The sequence below is a fragment of the Vigna unguiculata genome, chromosome 9 (genome assembly GCF_004118075.2).
Source record: "Vigna unguiculata cultivar IT97K-499-35 chromosome 9, ASM411807v1, whole genome shotgun sequence".
Classification (NCBI taxonomy): domain Eukaryota; kingdom Viridiplantae; phylum Streptophyta; class Magnoliopsida; order Fabales; family Fabaceae; genus Vigna; species Vigna unguiculata.
In genome coordinates, this window is record NC_040287.1 from 36,274,623 (window position 1) to 36,296,995 (window position 22,373).

The window sequence follows — 22,373 nt, forward strand, 5'->3', positions numbered from 1 at the left end:
ACAACTCCCAAATAGTGACACGTGGCACTGTCAGTGTCACATGGCACGATGTCTGCTTGACACGTGGTAAAATTTTAATTTTTTAAAAATTTTAAAAAAATTAATAAAAAATAAAAAAAAATTCAAAAAAAAATAAAAAAATTCAAAAAATCCAGAAGCTGACACGTGGCACCCCATTTAACACCGTCACTCCACTACTAACGGAAAGGACTTGATTGGGTCAAATTTCCCAAAATAGGGACCAGATTGAGATAAAAATTAATTGAGGGACCAAATTCAAATTTTGCTACGAAAATGGAAATTAAAAGTATAATTTAATCTTATTATTAATATATAAGAATAATACTATTAATAATTATTTAATATTATTATTATTATTATTATTATTAGTAATATTATTGTTATTTTAAATGTGCAAGAACTAAACAGTGATCAAGTTTCAACCAAGAACCACTTTTAAACTAAGTTCAACAGGGATCAAAAACATTTTTTTTTCAATTTTTTGTGAAAAACATCGGCTAAACTAAGGCTAGTTTTTTATTTTATAAAAAAAAATTAAATAATACATACTATTTGTTATTTTTAATGTCATTCAAAAATAAGAACATAAACAATAATTTTGAAAATGGAGATCAGTGACCATTTCTAAATTAAAGTCAAATTTAAGGAAGAAAAACATATTTATTTTTCCCTTATATTTGATAGGGAAATAGAAAAAAAAAAATCAAACATTGAAATTCTAGAACAATTGCTTTTAGAGAAACTTGAGTGTTTTTGTTACAAACAAAAAAGGAGAGACAAAAGCATTTAATTGCAGGCTGGGCCCAACGGCCAGTCCGCTCAACACACTACAACTATGGCAGCTTCTTAGGTTAAACCTTCCTGCACCCCTTCAAAATTTCACCTTCCACCCGTCAAAAACATTTGCCGAAAAATGTTTTCCGTACGAGGAGAGTAGTTGATTTCCGAAAAAACATTTCTGGTATGATTCATTATATTCCGGAAAATAAATTTCGGAAGTGATAAAATAACTAATAGGGTGTAGAAAGAAAATAATATGGTGCAGGAAGTAATACCCAGGTTCTTATTGTATTTCGTGAAATGAGCTATTTATCTTTATCTTTTCCTTCACCTCTACCATGCCTCTTTATCCATCTTCCATCTCCACCAACATCCTTCCTTCCTCAATCTCCATTAAAGTCCTTCCTCTACCGACACCACTTTCTTCTTCCTCCATCTCCACTGACGCTATTCCACCTCCGACACCCCTTCCACTAGTAACATCCCTGTCTGAATTGGATAATCTAAAATTGTGTTCCAAAACATACAATTCAAAATACAACTTTTTTGTTTTAAATTTTAGATTCTGAAATGCAATCTTTGTATTTCAAAATATAACTTTTACATTCCAAATTGTTCATTCCTAATCTCCAAATTATATATTCCAAAACTCAAAATGAAAATAGACTAAAACTAGAATTGTAAAGTGTATAGAAGTGCAGGAACAAAACGAGCTGCCTAAAATTATGGACTACACTAAGTAATGCTGCACTTCCCATCTAACTAGTCAACAACCGATTAATTTTCATCAGGTTTACCATGTCTACCTGAAAAATGAAGGCAGTGTTTGCTAATGTTTTCATTTCATTTGAATTCCTTAACATTAACAGATAGTTTTATTGAAATCAAATTTCAATTAAATTATTAATATATTTAGTTATTATAACCAGATTTCATAATTTAAATTAATTTTGTGAAATTATAAACTAGAACTTGTTTCTTTTTTTCTTATTTTTGGGCAGACACCCATTTGCTAGAGGTACTAGGATTTTTCATCCCACTGTTAGCAGGATAGTTTTGCGGCGACCTGATTAGAAAAATGCGTCTCCCACCTCATCTTTCAACTAAAACACCAAATAAATAAACAGTTACAAGGAGATACAGCAAAAACAATCGACTTTGAGAGAACATGATCCTTTAGCTGTATAACTACTACAGGGAAGGCTCACAGTAACATAATTGATTGTTTCTTAAATAAAACAACCTCAACATTTTTTTTTTCAATTTCCCTTTCTCATTGCTTCAACTGCATTTCTCAATCAGTATAGATGTAGGCAAGGAAAAAGGGAATGCCGATGTTAGAAGTCGATTTCATGCAAAGACGAGAAAGTTTCCATTTAGTCAACAATATATAATGTTAAAAACATAATAAAGTAAATTTTCATTACATAATTAACTATATCAATTTATTACTATTTACGTTTTTAATTATTATCATATAATACTAAATAACTAAAAAATATATATTAAAATAAAAATTATTGATAACAAATATTTATCCCCCTTTCCATTCATTTTCCCTATCTTTCAACTAATACAAACAGCTTCACTTTTACTTATTTTTACTCTTTTTCTCTCTTCTTTTCTTTCCTTTCTCACTACTTTCAATCATCTAATCCAAACAAGACATTAAACTCTTAGGATCATGGTAATAGTTGAACTAGTATCTTGTACAGCAGATCAAGTGATTGTACAGAAGAGCAAATGATTGTATCATTCTTTTGGCATTGTCCAAATGCAGAGAAGAGACAGATAATTAGTATTCTTACATGTCCAAGATTAGGAGTAATGCATACACCAATTTGCTTGAGCTAATTATACCAAAGAAGTTGAAACCCCTTATCTTCGCCAAGCCTCAAAACAGTGCTCATTCACTTGACCTAGGTTTTCTGTGAGATTTAGAAGGCTTGGACTTGGGCAAAATGAAATCAATTAAACACAAGTTGTAACTTCATAATTTGAAAAATCAAACCAAATAAATGCACATAAAAGCACATAGGGGGGCATAGTCATATTTCTATAGGATAATATTTCACAAATTATACTACATGCCTACTAAAAATTAAGACAGGAAGAAAATTAAGCAGAAAAGCTCAAGTACAACTTCCAGACTAAAGAAACATACGTATTAGTATATTACCCAAATAGAGAGGTCAACCAGACTCCCTCTCACTCATGACAAATGCCTGAATAAGACTTTGGGCTGCATGAGTTTGCTCAGGGGTTCCAGATATTATAATTTTAGTTTCCACAGCTCCGGGCTTTGGATCAGTTATAGTAATATTTGCATCAGAGATCTGTGTAGATCACATTGTAAATGTCAAACTTCGTAAGGAACTATAGAATGATATCATCATAATCCCTCCCACCATCCAACAAATTATGTTCAAATTAAAAGTAAGGTTAACAAAATTTTCATTGTTCATTTTTACTTGTCATGTTGTGTTGGGTAAGAGATTAGGATGCACTTCTTTAACTTGAATGACTAACGGGAGAAAAATGTGCAATTTCTCTCATTTTAAATAATTAAAGCATTTAAGTGTATCAAAAATGTAAATCATCCAAAGGACAAGATCGCTTAATTTTAAAATAGATGGACATAATTGCTAGAAACAACTAGAGGCACCAAAATCATCCAATACAAACTAATAACAGAAGTCTTGTACCAAAAAGTGATTTCGGCTACATGACAAAACACGACAAACTTAAGGGTCCAAAAGAAGAAAGTTCCTTGAGCATAGTAAACACATACCGATGTATGCAAGAAAGTATTAGTGTAGGTGTGGATGCATGTATGGCCAAGCAGCTTATTTAAATTGTAAAGCACTAAAATCATCTAACAACCAAATACAACAAAAACGTATCCCACTAGGTCTAACCATCAGATAAAATCTATAAAATTAACATCTATAATTATCAGATGCAAAGGGTTCACCTGAAGTATTTGTTTCAGGCATTCACCGTCTTCCCCATATATTACAGGCACCAGTGCTCGAGGAACAACAACTTCAACAGTGGTACTTGTGATAATTGGTTGGCTCCCCCTGCAAGGGGGAAATTACCTCAGTATAGAGAGATAGAGACAATAGAAGACAATTTGAAAATTCGAAAGAAAATATAATAAAGAAAACAAGCTTATTGACAGTGATGATGCAATAGACTAGACAAACCCTGCAAATCCTGAAATTCTTCTAGGAGGACCTCCTGGAAAGTCTGGCAAGCCAATGCGGGAGCCACCTTCAAGTACCCCCTAGAAATCAGAAAACCAACACAGGTAGGCATATCAGTGCATAAAAGAGAGATTCTAAAGAGTGGCATGTCATTCCTTCTGAAGGTTTACATTTGGGAGATACAGACAAGCCAATTTGGCCTGGACAACTGGATATTAGTCCAAAGTCCAGTCCTCTACTCTTCTATTGACTGGTATTTATCTGAGCAAAGCTTACATAAGTCTCAGGCTGTAGCTTGGCAAATGGCCCCAAAATTAGAAATAAAATCCGTGCCAGATATTGATCGATGTTGCAACTTCTTGCAATGCATAAGTAAATAAACAGATTTGAGTTCATTATAATTATTATAACTATTAAAACTGTAAAAGAAAGTGTGCAATTTTGTTTGTATTTCTTAATTATTTAAGTCACAACTGAAAGAAAATATTTTATAAAATAAGAAACTTTAAGCAGTTCAGAATTAAAAATCAAACATGCCTTCACTTGAAAAACAAAAATATCAAATATATTACAATTATATACAATCATCAATATTCATTTTGATGTCAACCAAGCCTGTAAGATCATCCCTCCCACCCTCCCTTATCCATTTCAATTTTTTATTTTAACTACACCAACTTCAACATGTAGCCCAAGTGTTTGATGGTAATTTAAATGACATACAGATACAGTAGCGTTTAAGCCAAAATTGATACAAAAAGTAATAAGAGTCCAATACCTGAGGACCCCAAAGCTTCCTTTCCGATATGTGAGGAGGAATGCCTGGTCTGTGTATATTATTCAGAAATGGAGGACGGTCATCAAGAGGAAAACCCGCATAAGGTGGAGGACCAAGGTCAGAAAACATCCCAGGAGGTGACAGTCCCCGTCTTCCTAAATAAGGTGGGAATGGAGGAAGTTGATCCACAAATGGAGAATTTGAAGGATAATTGACAGATGGATGTGAATCACGAAAGAAATGATGTCTTAATCTAGTAGTTATTTGCATAAGAGCATCATGCACTGCCTCAATTTCTCCATTTACCTGTCAGAAAATATACAGGAAAAACATTAAATAGCACTAGAAGGTAAAAAATGTCTAAACTAACCAACATTGATCGCCAAGCATATGAGGTGCCAATCAATGAAATTATTTACACTACCATGTAATCAACAAGTTAATCTGACTCCTCATTTTGAAAACTAAAGGAATTCATAGTATGACCATATCCACTCTAGTTTTCCCAAATAAATCTCAAAAATTCTATTCTCTTATAAAATTGTGAATCCAAGGATGAGGAGTTTGATTTAATCTTTAAATAATTACAAGATATAATTTGCACCTGAATTACTTCTTCATCTTCTGAAGCACACTTTGGAACCTTATCCTTTCCTAATATTCGGATATGGGCCCCTGATTTCTTCCTCATTTCAGTTATGATGGAACCACCCTTGCCGAGGAGACAGCCTATTTGATTGGAAGAAACAAGAAACCTTGCTAACATAGTATGTTCTTTGGCATCAGGTATAGGCTTGGCTATTCTAGTTTGCACTCGAAATACAGCCTCTTGCACAGGGGATACTCTATCTTCTGGGTGCTGCAAATATTAATCTAACTTAAGTGAAAAACAAATATGGCTCCGTAACAATAGCCCAAGATGAGAAAATGGAAACTTGAACCATACCGCTGGGCCAGATATAACAATAACACAATCATCTGAATCTGGAGGACTTTCTACAATCTTGATTTCACTTACTGTCTCTTGCTGAAGTGTCTTTATGATTGTTCCACCTTTACCAATTACATTTCCTACCCTTTCCACAGGACACAATAAACGAAAAGTAAGCATTTCCTGCATAGGTCTAGTGCGACCATGAATGGCAGCTTCGTGAAACTTGGAAATCAATGGAGGGGCAGAATGAAAAACAGAAATATCATGGGCAGCACCAAAAGGTACTCCTTGACCACCAAAAGACCGGCTGTGAGATGGGAATTGACCAGATGAATGAGAAGGCCCGTTAAAATTGGTGGACAACTCATGATCCCGTGGTGGATTTTCCAATAGTTGATGAGAAACAGATTGAAGAGCTTTCCTGACAACATCTACTCCTCCTGAGATCTACATCATAGCATACATATAAAAAATACCGTCGGAACAAGTAACTCACATGAACAGGTCTTAAAACGAGTAAGCATAACAAACAAGCACCAACATGGAAGTTATAGAACCCCTTTTCTGCACATCAGCCTCAAATTAGGAATCACTCAAAATTCACATGCAAGTATCAATCAAATTAATTTCAGGGTTCAGAAAGTTAACTAAATAACATTTGACAAAGCAAACATTCCAGCCAGATATTTTCTACTTCAAATAAAACTACCTATGGTACTATGATTTAATTAAATAACCCTTAACCGAAAAGGGATAATGGAACACAAACATCTACCTGAACTATCTCATCAGAAGCTGATGCACACGCTGGAAGTTTGTCTTTTGGAAGGATCCGAATATGTGCACCACTTTCAGCTGCCATTCTCTTAATCACACTACCACCCTTTCCCAGAAGGCATCCAACTTGAGTAGTAAGAATAAGTAACCTAAAAACAAGGGAAGAAGATTTATTACTTTCTTCATCCCCTTCACTCGTCTCTTCTACTCCCTCAACCATTCTCTCAAAAACTAATGATATAGCCTTCCGAATGGCCGAATTCCCTTTTTCACTGGGAGAATCTTGAACGAGAACCGAACTTTTATCTTCTTTCTCTTCATTGGCATCACCATCACCACCATCCCTCTCCTCCTCGTCCCCTTTCCCCTCGATTCCAGCATCATCATTGTTAACCTCCTTTACCTGCTCTGCATGAGCTTCTTCAGCTTCTTTATCAGAACCTGAGATAGTGATAACCCTTTCATCACACCCAGGTATAGCTTCCTCAATCTTAACCTTCACACCACTTTCTTGGCGAATTTGTGAAATGATGGCACCACCTTTGCCAATAACACTGCCAATTCTTGAAACGGGACAGAGCAAACGGAACACGGCACTCCCTGGAGAAACATCCAACGACGAAAATCCACCGGAAGATTTTTGGCGTTTCCCTTTCCCGTTGGGCTCTGCATTTGGCCTCTTAGAAGACGCCATTGGAACTGACAATGACAACACTATTCTACGTCAGTTTAATGCTATTTAACAATAATACAAGCATGGTTCTACAAGCATCAAAGTGTTAATAACATATCCTGTGAAATCATTCAATGATAGGAGTCTGTGAGGTTATAGAGTTAACATAAGCAAATAAAAGACGAAGAAGAACAAGAAAAATTACAGTGTTGATCTACGTATGTTGCACACCTTCCAAAACCCAGCGGAAACAAAACAGCGACGTCGTCGATGATGATGAACAGTGGAGACAACGGAAATGTGTCGCCAAAAAATTCTCCCTCTGCCTCTGCACTGTGACCTAAGCAATCAGTAAGCTCTTGCAAAGTTAAAAGTGCGAACGGGCTTCTTCTACTCGAGGAGCCCAAAATCACTAATTGGGCCTCCGCTTTTGGTTGCTAGAGATTTCGCCCTGGTTTTTGAATTGTATTTGTTAGGCTTTGTGAAATTGAGGATAAAAGGGTTTATTGGTTTTATCGGAAATCAAGCATCAAATCCGGAGTATTGGTCGAGGATGAGTTTATTTAGACAATGCTCGTACTTATTTAAAAAACAAAAATATTTATAATTTTTCATGTAATCTTAATAAATAGGTTTATATCTATTTAATCTTACAAAATAATGCTTGAATCTTATTTATATATTTTAATTTAATTTCATCAGATGTAAGATATCCGCATGCATTAATAGAGTTAATTTCTTTTATGTTTGAATTTATCATAAAAATATAAAAGCTTTTCTAATGATAATTATTTATACTGATAATGTGACTTATTATTGGTGAAGAAATTAAAGTTAGATCGGGATCCATAATTATAATGAAAATATACATAAATTAAGAGTTAGGAAGAACTAATATGAATATTATGTATTTTTGTTACTCTTTGAATAAATAATATATAAATAGGTGCAAATCTTATTTTATAAATTGGTTTTATAAGATTAAGTTTTAGATTTAAAGTTTAATTTTTAAAATGGTATCGAAGTTATCCGAAACTTACTATAGCAAGAGTTGTTATTTGTTGAATCTATTATATCATCTTTATAAGGAGATTTGTTGTTTTGGATTTATCGTGTCTAGAGTTGTCAAAATTGATTAAAATTCATAAGTCAACATGACTCACCACAGGTTCAAACTAAATTGGATTAAGAAAAAAATTTGCAAATTTTAGTACGGACCACAAATGAGTCCGGCCCACTGAAAATTCAGCTCACTTGTAAAACGAGTTAGATAATTTGTTGTGACAATTCTACATGTCGCATGTTATCGAATCATTATTAAAGTTTAGTTTTATACTTCAAATATATATTATTAAAAATAAGATAAATTTAAAATATATAAATAGATACAAATTATTTTATAAACTAATTTTGTACCGTTGAATTGACTTAAAGTACATTGTTTAATAGCGATTTTCTTTAATAAAATAAGTGAGGAAACATTGTTATGCACGAATCAGGACCTTCGAATCCACAAAGTGAATGAACATACCCAGAAGCATAACAGGTTTCTCCTTTCCTTAAAAAGATCAAAAGAGAAGCAAACCATCTTAACAGGAAAGGAGAAGGTCTTAGAAAACCTTCAATTCACTTTGCTGTGTGGTTTAGAAAACTACTATAGAACATTAAAGTTAAAATAAGTTCTATAAAGGTTTAGTGTGTTAAACTCAACCATGTTGATTCTCTAAAACTTTTTTATGTTACATCTTTTTCTGTCACATTCTCACAACTTTTAGCATGTGCTTACCTATCATTTATAGATTTTTTTTTTATATTATATATACTATCTTATAAAAAAAATGCAATTAAGTGGGAATGATAATATGTGCAGATAATGAAAAAAAAAACAAGAACATACTCTTAAAAGATGAGATTTCAAATCTTAAATCAGACCAAGTAGATATTTATGTGCAACCTTCTAATCACAAATGACAACGAATAATGCATCTGTTTAAGAAGAGTGACTTATCGAGATACAACAGGGGACATCTTTGAAACCAAAACATCATTTTGTTTCTTTCTACCTTAATTGTTTCATTGCATTTGGCATCTCACTTAATGTTGAAGCGTTTATAAAAGTGTTGTCAAAAGTGTTGTCGTATAGAGATGGTTAAAATTCATGATTCATAATGTGCCTAAGTTGCAGTTGTTTGATCAGAAACCATCAATATTCACAGCTGGTTCATTTCATTGTATGTCAGAGAAGAAGTGCAGATGGATACAACTTTGTTTATAGCAGTGATGGCCTTTTTTTGTGTCTGTAACTGATAAATTAACTCCACAGCATAAGTTCCATTTTTGGCGTTAACTTGTTTGTCGTGTAATTGGTTACTCCTTATCTGTTTGGAATGTTATAATTATTTCATGTTCGGATGTTGTAATTTGTATAATTCTAAGGTTTCCATATATTCTAATGTATAGTGATCCAACACATTATTTGTTAACATTACAACATTAAATTTCAAATGATTAATATCATACGTGAAATATTCAGGCTATGCAATTTATATATAGACTAAAATAGTTGAATTTTGTATAATTTAAAAACTAGTAAAAGTTATACTAAATACATAAATTAAAATTTTAATTATTTTTTTGTATTAGTTTATTCTAGATTCCAATTGTTAAATTGAGCGTTTTTCACCAAGTCAAAAGTTATAACTAATCATTACGATGCAACTCTTACTACTTTAAGTCGAAGGTCAAGATAAACCCAAGGTCAAAACGGATTGTTTTGAGTCGACTCATGTCAAATGTCAAGACAAGTAAGTTCAAGCCAAAAGTCAAGATAAGTAAGTCTGAGGCAAAGGTCGAGACAAATTGGACTGAACTAAAGATTGAGATAGGATAGTCAGGTTGAAGGACAAGAAGGATCGTCCCGAGTCGAGGATTGATACAAGTTAGTCTGGGTTGAAGGTTGAGACATGTTGATACAAGCCAAAAGTCAATATAGGTCAGCTCAGACCAAAGATCTATATAGGTCGACACAGGTTGAGACAAGTTGGCTCAAACTAAAGGTTGACACTGGATGATAAGGCCAAAGGTCAAGAATGGTTATCTCGGGTTGAAGGTTGAGACAAAGGGTCGGACCAAAGGTCAAGATTGGTTGTTCCCGACCAAAATTTGAAACAGGTTAGTCTGACCGAGACGAGTCATCTATGATCGAAAGTCGAAACAAACTAGTCAAACTCGACTTTCTTTTATGATAACAAAATAAATATATATATATATATATATATATATATATATATATATAATCAAATATAAACGATTTTTACAATAAAAAATAGTTTTATTTAATTTTTAGGTATTTTTATAATAAAAAATAGATAAATATTAATTTTAAAAAATGGTTAAATTTTTTTAAAAAATAGTGAAATTGAGAAAAACGATAAAATTTAAAAATATGGCACTTAAAAAATAAAACTTATAAGCTAATTATTTAGTCTGAAAAAACATTTACTTATTAAAAGATAAAATTAGAGAAAGAATGTGTACACCAAACGTTCGTTTTATATAATATTAGTGAAAACACACGTGTTCATCTGAGTTTTTTTTATGATAACAAAAAAACAATGTTTTTATTGTTATGAAAGTAAATTTAAATAATTTTTACAATTTTTTTAAAATAATTGTGAGTTTTTGTTTTAATTATTATTTTTATTATAAATAATTATTTTAGTTTAAAAGAACCATTAACTTTTAGAAAAGAAAAACAATCAAATAAAGAAGAATGGATAAATTATAATATATATATATATATATATATATATATAAAATATAATATAATATAATATAATATAGAAATATTAGTGAAATTATATGTCCTCTTTTCTTATTGTAGTTAACTAATTTAAGTTTAAAAAAACAACTAAATTTAAATAAATAATGATGTAAAAGGAAAACTAATTAATTTAATTTAAAAATAATTAAATCTAAATTAACTTTCATTTTGAAGGTAAGAAATATATAATTATTTTAATTTAAGATCACAATTACTCAAAAGATATAAATTTAAAAAGAAAATATACATATAAAGAATTCTCTTAATAAAATAATAGTGTAAACACATGTATTATTACGTGATTTGTGTTTACACATATTTTAAATATAAACAATATAATTAGTAGATGATACATTATAATGTTATTAAGTTAATAGTTAAAATAAATTTGTATTTACTAAAATAAAGAAAAAATGAGTGGAGAAGAAATAAGAAAATAAGTGTCAAAGAATAAGAAAAAAAAAGGAATGAAGATAAATAGTTTATAGAAAACATGTGAAAATATTTGTTAATTTTTAAAAATTTAATAAATAATTATATTATAGAAGATAAAATTAAAATTGTAAAATGTGGATACATGAAATTCTTTTTATATATAGTTATGGATAAAAGAATAAAGAGGGTAAAATAAATTTTTTAATTTTAAAAATATATATAAATTAATGTCATTTAAAATAAAAAAAAATAATTTAAAATCACAAATACTTAAAAGATAAAATTAGAAAAAAAAATATGTACTAAAGAGAATCCCTTTATTTATTTATATATATAATTTGAAAAAGTTTAAAATAATAATTAAGAAACCTAAAGAAAATCTAAAGACTAAAATGAGTTTATTACCATGAAAATTGCAATTAAAGTGAGGAACTGTAGGTGGATAATGGCATGTGAGAGAGGGCATTACACAGGAAACACGATCGAATATGAAAATGTAGTATTTTGAAGATGCTGCAGCCACTCAAACTTGGTGGTTCTCAGTGCATTTTGCAATAGTTGCTGTTGACTTCTCTTAAGTGTTCTCATGCATCAAGATTCTTCACCCTAATCCTTTCTTTTATACTGTGAAGACAGAACCATAAAAGAATACAACAAATAAACCCACCCCGTACCACTCATGTCCACTACTATATCTATTCAATTCAATTTTCTCATCCACATCACGTTTCTCAATATTCATTACTATTTTACTCTAAAAAGTTCCAACTTTGTCCATCATTTATCCGAATTTAGATTTTTTACTAGATTTTTTGTGTTATTTTTTTCCTTCAAAATATATTAATAATTACTGATTTATAAATTTTAAAATAAACAATGTAATATATTTTTAATATTTGACAGAAAATAATAAAAAAAATCTATTGGAGAATATAAACTCCCATTTGCCTCACATGCTACTCGTCGTAGTATTTGGGGTTTTATTTTTATCTTTTTCATATAAAACTCATAGTTCACCATATGATTAAATATGTTTTTTTCTGAATTTAGTAAAAATTAGAATTAATTCTTTTTCAAAACTTTAGACTAATTTAATCTTTCATATTTAAAAACTGGATAAATCTAATTCTTTTAACCAAATTTTGTTAAATTAATTTAATAATTTATACATGTTTCTCAACTAATATTGAAGTAAAAATGAGTCAAAATGATGTAAACAACTCAAATACTATCATAAAAAATGTTTGAAACGTCAAATAAACTTACAAAAAAATTATTAAAATGACTAAATAATACATTTTTAAAGTTGAAAGCTAAATTGATCTAAAATTATAAAGAAAAATTAATTTCAATTTTTACTACAAATTAAGAGACAAAAATATATTTAACTATTGCCGTTCAATGCAATAAATATCAAAGTGTACCGGTTTTCTACTTATTGAGGTGCATCTGAACCTTTTGGTTTATCCTAAAACTAGTGAAGCACGATGCTTTTAAAAAATTAAGATCACTTTAGCAATTTCTCATTGGGTTAAAACAAGTTGATAATAGTCTATTTAATGACATGTCAGGTCTAGTTAGGAAGCTTTATATACTATATTATAAAATTTATTTTGTAATGTATAAGTTAGAGTTTCTAAAATTCTATAGGCTCATTTTGAAAGTGCTGGAAGATTGTTTTATTGCAAGAAAAATATCTCTAGTTAAAGAAAGTTGATTATTTGAATTAGTCAATTTGTTTTAAATTATATTTGTTAAGTGCGAATTAACTATATTTAGGTTGATTCAGTATTTCTACATCTTGTGATGGAAAATAAATTTGATTTGATAATAATATTAGAGATGTTAGAATTGGTATTCTTGAATTGTACAACCACTATGTATATCTTCTATTATTTACCATCATGATCAAACATAATTTTTCACACACCATACGTGAGATTATGTATACGTTTTTTTATTTATATATAATAAAATACCAACAATTGTCATGAAATTATTTGATTGGAAAAAAAAAAACATGACTACCGAATAAAAGCCAACAATTGTCATGAAATTATTTGATTGGAAAAAAAAAACATGACTACCGAATAAAAGCATTTTATTTCTTTTACTGTATTATAAAAAGTTAAAGTAGAACAAAAAAATACTTGTATTGTATTGAATAGAAATTATTGTTACGCATCAGTTATAGATTCTTTTTAAATTTTCTACCGTATTTTGAATAATTCGTGGTATATATGAGAAGTAAAATGAAACAAGTTTAAGATGAATGATAATAGGGCTGAAAAAAAAGATTAAGTTTTGTTGTAAAATAAATTTCACTAGTTGACAGCAACTTTGAAGGAATAAAAAATAAAAATAAAATTCATTATTAGTCAATTACTCTTAAGGAATAAAAGTAAAATTTAGATAAAATAACAACCGAGTTAATAAAAATAATTACTGCTATTTGCTGGTGCGAAAATCAAATAATTTTAAGATCTTATTTTAATTTTCTATTTTATACAATTATTTGAAAATCATTAAATTTTACTATACATGCTTTTACATAATCTCGATGGAAAAAACAATGCCACAAAATGCAACATGTCTCTTTTCTCGTTCAAAATGAAAATCTTTGAGGATGTTTTACCCTTTATTTCATTCCTTTGTCATTTCAACAAGCAAAGACAACTAAAAAAGTGATTAGTAACAAATATTTCATTTGATTAGTTTAATCTTATAAGAATTGTTTGTTCTAAATTTACTGAAAAACATAAATAATTTATCTAATTGCGATTAGTTCGATCCTAATTTTAATCCAAAGCCAAACAAATCCAACCTACAGATTCCTATAAATTATGGTGTGTGGTTATCCAATGTACCTTTTGAAAAGCATCATATGAAAGGTGCCATAAAAAAATTTCGAAATACAATTATTTTAATTTCAGTGGTTCACAGAAAACACAAACCAACAAAATTTGGAATGTCAAATTTGCCTTTTTCTTTAATTAGTGAATTAGTGTTTGCATAAAGAAGGACAAAGTTCTTTCATGTCTTGTTGATTTACCTTAATTTGGAAGGACTTCTACTTAAGCTTTACTCACATGAACAACAACTCATACTTTTCATGCATCTAGCTGCCCACTTTTCCACTTTCTCAACATTTCATTTGTTAAGCCTCTTAGTAATTATTGACTATATGTCCTATTATGTTAAACGTGCTTATCCACATCGTATAAAACACAATAAATACACATAGATAATCACTTTTGTTAAAATAACTTTCGTATTGGCTTTCAAATATAAAAATGTATCACGTTACTTTAACATGTTTTTTTATTCATGCATACAAGTGGTACGGAATTATGAGCCTGAAATATAATATAAAAAATTACATATCGATTATTTAAAATTGTTTGGATTAAAAATGTTGGATTGATAATAATAATAATAATAATAATACGTCTTGAAAAGTCTCGTATAATCTAGATAAGCTAAGAAGTGAGTGTTAGTGCATATATAATGAGATCTAACTTCATGAAGTTTCTTATCCCAAGTCAAAGACATTTTTAGCTAGTGTTTGACTTTCCTTATTATCTTGTAGTAGAGTGTTGTGAGGTGTAGCTAAATTCTTGCTCTGAAAAGTGTGGGTGTACTTTGGGATCAAAGGGGGTTGAGAGTGTTTCTTGTATGTTGTACAAATGTGCACATACTACAATCGTGGTTTTTCTCCGTATTTGGAGTTTTCACATTATATTTTTGTGTTCTCTATGTTAATATTATTTATCTCTTAATAGTGTGATTCTTGGGGGTAAAGGCATTATTGTTCTTAATTGAAGATGTGTTTTTTTTTTCAACAAGTTGTATCAAAAGCTACGATTCAGTAGGATTTTTTCTTATTATGCTTTATTGTTGCAACTTACTTTGATCTTCTACGTAAGAAAAGATGAATTCTTTGTTGTTAGAGAATAATCATTGTTTGTTGAAGTTGCAATGAGAAATTTGATGGAAGTATCATTGTCAGAGAATAATCCTTGTTTGTTTCCCAAAAAGTGGTATCAAAAGCTACAGTTTAATAGGATTTTTTCTTAGTATGCTCTATGGTTGCAACTTAGTTTGATCTTCCACATTAGAAGATATTGATTTCTTGTTGTTAGAGAATCATCCTTGTTTGTTGAAGTTGCAATGAAAAATTTGATGGAAGGGTCATTGTCAGCGTCGTGTTGGTGTAGTAAATTTGCAACTAGGTTCTTGGAAGTACAAGGATTGTGAGGCGTTGATCTACAATGGAGTTTATGTGTGGTGAGATGATTCTGGATCTGCGAAGGAGGTCATTGGTTGTGCTAGTGTGACTCGCTTGCAAATGGAACTTGCATGGAGTGCGCTTGCGATTTTGGTGATGCGATGTGATGATGAACAAAATTGTTTTGATTTATGTGGGTTGTGACGCAGTAGTATGTGGTTTCCTGCGATGGTGTTGCGAAGAATATGAAGGTTGGCTGTGTGATTTTTCATATCTGTTAGACATGTCAAAGTGAGCTAACCTGGCTCACACGGGTTGGCTCACCACGAGCCGGGTTGAAAATGAGTGAACCCAACCCAGCTCACTTTCTGGTGAGCCAGAAATTTTGTAACCCGGCTCAACCCACCACGGGTTGGTGGGTTAAGTGGGTTGGCTCACCAACCTACCTAAAAAATTATTTATTTATTTATTTATTTTAGTATTCAAATATTTAAATAACTTTTTAAGTAACCCATGAGATGACAATTATAGTAAAATCAAGAACCAATGTTTTGATCATGCTCACCACCAATATATGAAGAATTATTTCTAAGAAATGATCCATTAGTCTAAGAAAGCATGACTAATATTACAAATTTTCTGTCATGCTATTCAACAAAATATAAATAAAAAAAACTATACATTTTTTTCATGCTAATTTAGAAAAAATTATTTATAAAACGGTTACTTGATTAATTTACTCTAAAGGTTATAGTTAAAGATTAAAGTATCAACATATATATAACTTGACAATCAAATTAATTAAACATTCAAATTATTCAAATATAATTAAGCAACATTCTAGCATTTAAAAATATGAAATTGTGAACAAATATAATAGGAGTAGTAAATAATTATTAAAAAAAATTTTAAAAAATGTTGGTGGGTTAAGTGGGCCAACCCACCTTCAACCCGGCTCGAACCCGTTTAACCCGTGGGTTAAGTGAGCCGGGTTGAGTTCAACCCACTTTTAAAAAAGTTAAAATTTTTCTCAACCCAACCCGGCTCGAACCCGTGGTGAACCGGGTTGGCTCACGGGTTGAAACCCATTTTGACATCTCTAATTAAATTTCATTGGATGTTTCAGAATAAAGTGGTTAGTCTTCCAAAGTTTTATTTTATTTTCTACAATTTTATTAAAAAATATATATTCTAATTTTTTTTAATATTGAGATACCATAATAATCCTTATTTATTCTTCTGACACGAATACGAGATGACCAAATTGCAATTTTAAATTAACCAAACATCTCCCAAAACCAGATTCGCTCAACAAATCTTTGTACCCATATTTGCGTATATCTTTGTCCCAGTTTTTCTTTCTATTTTTAATTTATTTATATACTATAATATATAGTTTGTAACTTAAAATATTTGTCTAGGATATGCCAACTGTACAAAATTATAAAATCCCAAGACACTTGTCTCTGTTATGTGTTTTCGGATAGACACATTAAATAAAAACAAGATACAACAAACATTGAAAAGATGCATAATGCTAATTTTTTTTATATAAATAACTAATTAGAATATATGAGTGCTTATCCTTTATATTATATAATAATTACCTTTTTAATATTTAAGTTATGGTTCGTCGAGTCTCATGTTTTAGATGGCCGTAGTCCTTGAGTTTGAGTTTTGAGAACAGAATCTTCTCATAAAATAGCATTTCTTTTATGATTTTAAGGCAGCTTTATGCAATGGCCAATCACTTTTATTCGCTAAATTAATAAATAATAATGTCACAACTTAGGTTATCTTTTATTCGTCTACCAAACATACAACAAAATTTTTGATGCCGGGTCATTTTTTTTACGACTGTGATGGCCATTGAAAAACATTATATCTTTGTGTGTGTTCATACATAAAATAAAAATATCTCTTTTTGTTTTATTTTTATAATATGCACTTAGTTCCAAACTGTGTGCTATCGAGATTTTTTTTTTAAAAAAAAAAATCTATTGTTTTTCGGCTGTAGTATTATTATTTTGAGTTCAATTTCTCTCTTAAATTTGTTGATATTATAGAATTAAAAATATATTGTTTTAATATTTGAAGATATTTTTAATATATTTAAATTTTTTAAAATTAATACTTATCGGTGTATGTTGAATACACAGCATAGAAACAAGAGAACAAATCAGTAAAAAAATTTAAACTCTATTATTTTTATGTCAAAGTTTTGTGAATCTTTTGGAATCAATGAAAATAACTATCATTAAAGTAATTGACAATAATGTTTATGTGTAATATTTTCCAAGTCGTTGTGGAAGACCGTGTTTTGTTTAAAGATACATTTAAAATGAATAAATAATATGTATTTTATTAGTTTATTATATATGTTTTTATGTAATTCATAATTTTATCTTTTTTATTTTTTTCTGAACTTTCTTTAAGTTTAAAAAGAGTTTGACTATCAGCGTGTTTCCTAGTGGCACTGCTAAGAAGGCACAAAAATATAAAGTAAACTCATTATAATGTCTCGGTTTTCATTATTTTTCTTTCTTTTATATTTTATGAGTGTTTTGACTTATCTGGAATTCTATTAAATTTCTCTTAAAGTATATAATATAGAGTTAAATATTACTTAAGTGGTAATGTAATAATTTTTTGATCGTCGATTATTGTTTAAGTGATTGTATAAATGCAAATATCACTTAAGTGGTAATGTAATGATTGTTATTTTTTACCTTGAATTATTGTTTAAGTGATTGTGTAATGCTTAAATGATAATATGAATATTTATTTCTTTTACATTTTATGAGTGTTTTGAAAAGAAAAAGATATTACATGTGACTTATATTGAATTTTATTTAATTTGTCTTAAATATAAAAGATAGTAATATTGAGTTGAATATAACTTAAGTGGTAATGTAATGTTTTTTTTTTTATCGTCGAACAAGTGATTGTGTGAATGCAAATATCACTTAAGTGGTAATATAATGATTATATTTTTTTATAGTGGATTATTGTTCAAGTAATTGTGTGAATGCTTAAATGGCAATATGGATACTCAATATTGAGGTGATGAAGAAAAACTTGTTATTTAAATAAGAAAAAAAGTCAAAACTATTCTCTCTTATTTATAATAAATAATGCTTAAGGGACATTTCATGTTTTTCTCACTTGGAATTCTTTTAACCCTTAGGGAATTAAAGTCTTTACAAGATTGAAAAAAATATATTAAAATCATAAAAAGTCAACTTTTGAATTCAGAGAATAGAAATTTGTTGGATTTTTTTTGAGAAAAGAGATTCATCAAGAAGATTTTTAATCAGTAAAACTTAAGTCTAACTATATACCACATTGACACTATTTTTAATCCAAAATCTTAAGACAATAAATTTATAGGTCATCCTCCTTATATGATATTTCACTTTCTCATTTTTACTCAATGTGAAACTTAGACTCACACTTAAAATTTCCAACAAAATCAATCACATAAACAATCTCATATTTGTAACAAGATATCTCTTTTTCGTTCAAAATTCTCATTTTAGAATTTGCTTGTCTACCTTCAAAAAGTTCACATGAAACTATAAAAGAGAAGAAATTATCTAAATAAAAATGAAAAAAAACTATCCTTTAGAATTCCTACCGGGTTGACTTAAGATTTGTCTCATTTCATATTTCTTACTTGGAAACAAAAGCGAAGTCAACAAATTCTTTAAAATCATAAAAATATAAGCTAATGTTTATTTTTTAAGAAATGACAGGATAATAATAATAATAATAATAATTATTATTATTAATGTTTTTACTTTTTTGTTTATATTTTCAAAACTAAAATTAAACAACAACTATTATTCTTAAACTTGTAAAAATAGTTTTTACATAATCTCGTTTTCATATTTTTACAGCAGACGGTCTAATAAAAAATGTCACTTTTATAACTTTTGAAGTTTCTCTTTCATTATTTTTAATCAGCTACACTTCATTGACTTTTTTTTTCTAAAAAACAACATCAATCCTTTTTCAAAAATATTAAAAATGAGCACTTTATAAACAAAGAAGTTCCCTCAATTTCAACTTTCAATTTTCTAATGTTATAAATTGTTACAAAAAACATGTCATCAATTAAGAACATTAGTGTTTTTATCGTCAATAATCACTATATAAAAGAGAAATAATATTAACACACGAACACTAATGAACACAAGAATGTAATGCAGAAATTTCAAATACGGAGTTAAATCATGATCGCAGAAAATAATCACTATGTGTAAAATACGGAGAAAAATCACCATAAAAAATAATCATTATGTACAAATTTGTACAACACACCGAAAACACTCTCAACCTTTTGACTTCAAGTATACTCACGCTTTCGAGAGCAAAAATTTAACTACACATAACAATACTCTGTTACAAAAATATAAGAAAAATCAAACACTAGCTCAAAGTGTCTTCTACTTGAAACAAAGAACATCACAAACTTAGAATCTATTATATAATCATTAACACCCTCCACTCCTAAGTTATCATGTGCAATATAGGATTTTTTAATTCGTGTTATTTTTATCACCCCAACAAAAATTTAAATACAAATAAAAGTTTGTTAATTAATTGTTAAAGAATTTGTCCCTAGTAGTTATGAATAGATCATTGGTTACATGCATAAAGACAATTACTCCAAAATAATTTTTACCATACAAGCATTCTTCATAGAGTAGTTAACCCTTAAAAATTATTCTTCACAATAAAGTTATTTATTACAAGTTTATATATATATATATATATATATATATATATATATATATATATATATATATATATATATATATATATATATATATATATATATATATATATATATATATATAATGGTGGAAATATGAAGGGAGAGGGGGAGCCACGGCTCCCCAAGCATTTTTTTTATTTTATTTACTTAATATTTAAAAAGTAATATTTATAAATTATTACTTTATTTATATTAATTAATTTTATTTTATTTTATTTTCTATATATTTTTAAAAATATATTTATATATTACTACTTTGTTTATATATTATTACTTTATTTATATATTATTACTTTATTTATATATTATTGTCTTATTTAAATTAATTTAGTTTGAAAAATCTTTTTTAAAATTTAAAAATCACGTTTTTTCTTTATTATAATTTTTTATACTTTTTTATTTGGTTTCTCTCTTCTGTGCCTTTATCTTTTTCTCCCGTTTTATTTTCATCTCAATTTTTACCATCAATTCCTTATTATTTTCAAAATCAAATTGCACTACCACAAAATTGAAGAGTTAAGAAACATTTTGGACTGAACAATTTCTTCTTTTGAGTACATTCATCTTTTCCTTTTTATTTTTGAAGTAATATGTTTCTCTCTTGTATGTGGCTTTTCTACGCTCTAGGCATGTATGTGTTAGAGATCATAAAATCATACTTTAATTGTTGATCAAACTCTTATTTGTGTAGATATAACTATTTTAAGCTTTGAAATTATGTAAGGGAAGAATAAGATTAGGAATTACTCTGAGATAAGGGAAACTAATCATTTAGAAGTTATTAGTTTTCTTAAAATATTGAGTCCTGCTTTTAAGATTTAATTTGAAGTATTCATAATTTTATCTTTTTGTAAATATGTGAGAGGTGAAAAATTTATATTAGAAAAATTATGATAAAGAGTAAAAGAATTGATTCTTTTTTCAAGAGGAAGGCTTGTGATGAAAATGAAAAAAATGCATCTACGTTATCTAAAATTGAGAAACTTCACGAGAATCCAAATATTGAAGAATTTATCAACAATGCAAGAGTTATGTACATATTTGGCAACAACAAAAAAGTCTCAAGTTTACTACATGATAAATATATTACTTTGTCTTATCATGACTCTTCCAATTTCTACAACTACAACTGAAAGATATTTTTCTGCAATGAAAATAATCAAGAACAAGTTGAGAAATAAGATGGAGGCTGGATTTTTAACAAGCACTATGATAATCTATATTGAAAGAGATATCACAACTAGTTTCAGCTCTGATTCAATTATTGAAGATTTTAAGTCATTGAAAGAGCGTAAAGGAGCACTCTGAATAAAGGTAACTTTTATTTATTTTTTATATATTATTGTTGATGACAAACTTTATATTACTCTTTCATATATATTATATATTATTGTTATATTGTTTAGATTCTATTGTTATGAGTGCTTATTTTAAATAAAAAAAAAATGATGTAAAGAAATTAATTTTTTTAATTAAAAAATTAATTTATATATAACAAATATAATTTGATCCCTTAGAATTTTTATCAAGTTCCGTCAATATATATATATATATATATATATATATATATATATATATATATATATATATATATATATATATCACTTAATTATTAATTTAAATATCTTAATCGCATATAATACATTTCTTACTAAGTTATTACTGCGTTTTGTTCACGTGATTTGATGCATGTACAGAGAAATTCCACGAACAGAGAATACACAATTTAACTAACTTTCTGAAATCAACTAATTTTGGTGCAGAACATTCCGTTACGGATAAATATATGCTTATGCTCGTGCTTTATTTGGATAAAGAATAATGGAATACCATGCATGAAAAAGGAAAAAACGGTTACTCTACCATTATATACACTAATAATCATATAATAATCATATATTGTGTATATTTTTGTAATTAGAATTGAGCTTTTTT

General features: G+C 28.8%; 1 protein-coding gene across 6 annotated transcripts; it reads right to left on the reverse strand.

The window, feature by feature from the left end:
- Nucleotides 1-2,070: 2,070 nt before the first annotated feature.
- Nucleotides 2,071-7,608, reverse strand: LOC114163340 (KH domain-containing protein HEN4-like). Of its 6 annotated transcripts, none has more exons than XM_028047596.1 (9): nt 7,378-7,593; nt 6,498-7,198; nt 5,735-6,169; nt 5,393-5,647; nt 4,789-5,094; nt 4,011-4,090; nt 3,776-3,884; nt 2,981-3,137; nt 2,071-2,086 (listed from the first exon to the last, which is right to left on the reverse strand). In XM_028047596.1, exons 2-8 carry the CDS (start codon nt 7,191-7,193, stop codon nt 2,994-2,996), a joined length of 2,025 nt encoding a protein of 674 aa, XP_027903397.1. In that variant the 5' UTR covers nt 7,194-7,198; nt 7,378-7,593; the 3' UTR covers nt 2,071-2,086; nt 2,981-2,993. The 6 variants fall into 6 exon arrangements, with proteins under 6 accessions (XP_027903397.1, XP_027903396.1, XP_027903395.1 ...); XM_028047595.1 differs by lacking the exon at nt 2,071-2,086 and adding an exon at nt 2,478-2,720; XM_028047594.1 differs by lacking the exon at nt 2,071-2,086 and adding an exon at nt 2,478-2,752.
- Nucleotides 7,609-22,373: the final 14,765 nt, after the last annotated feature.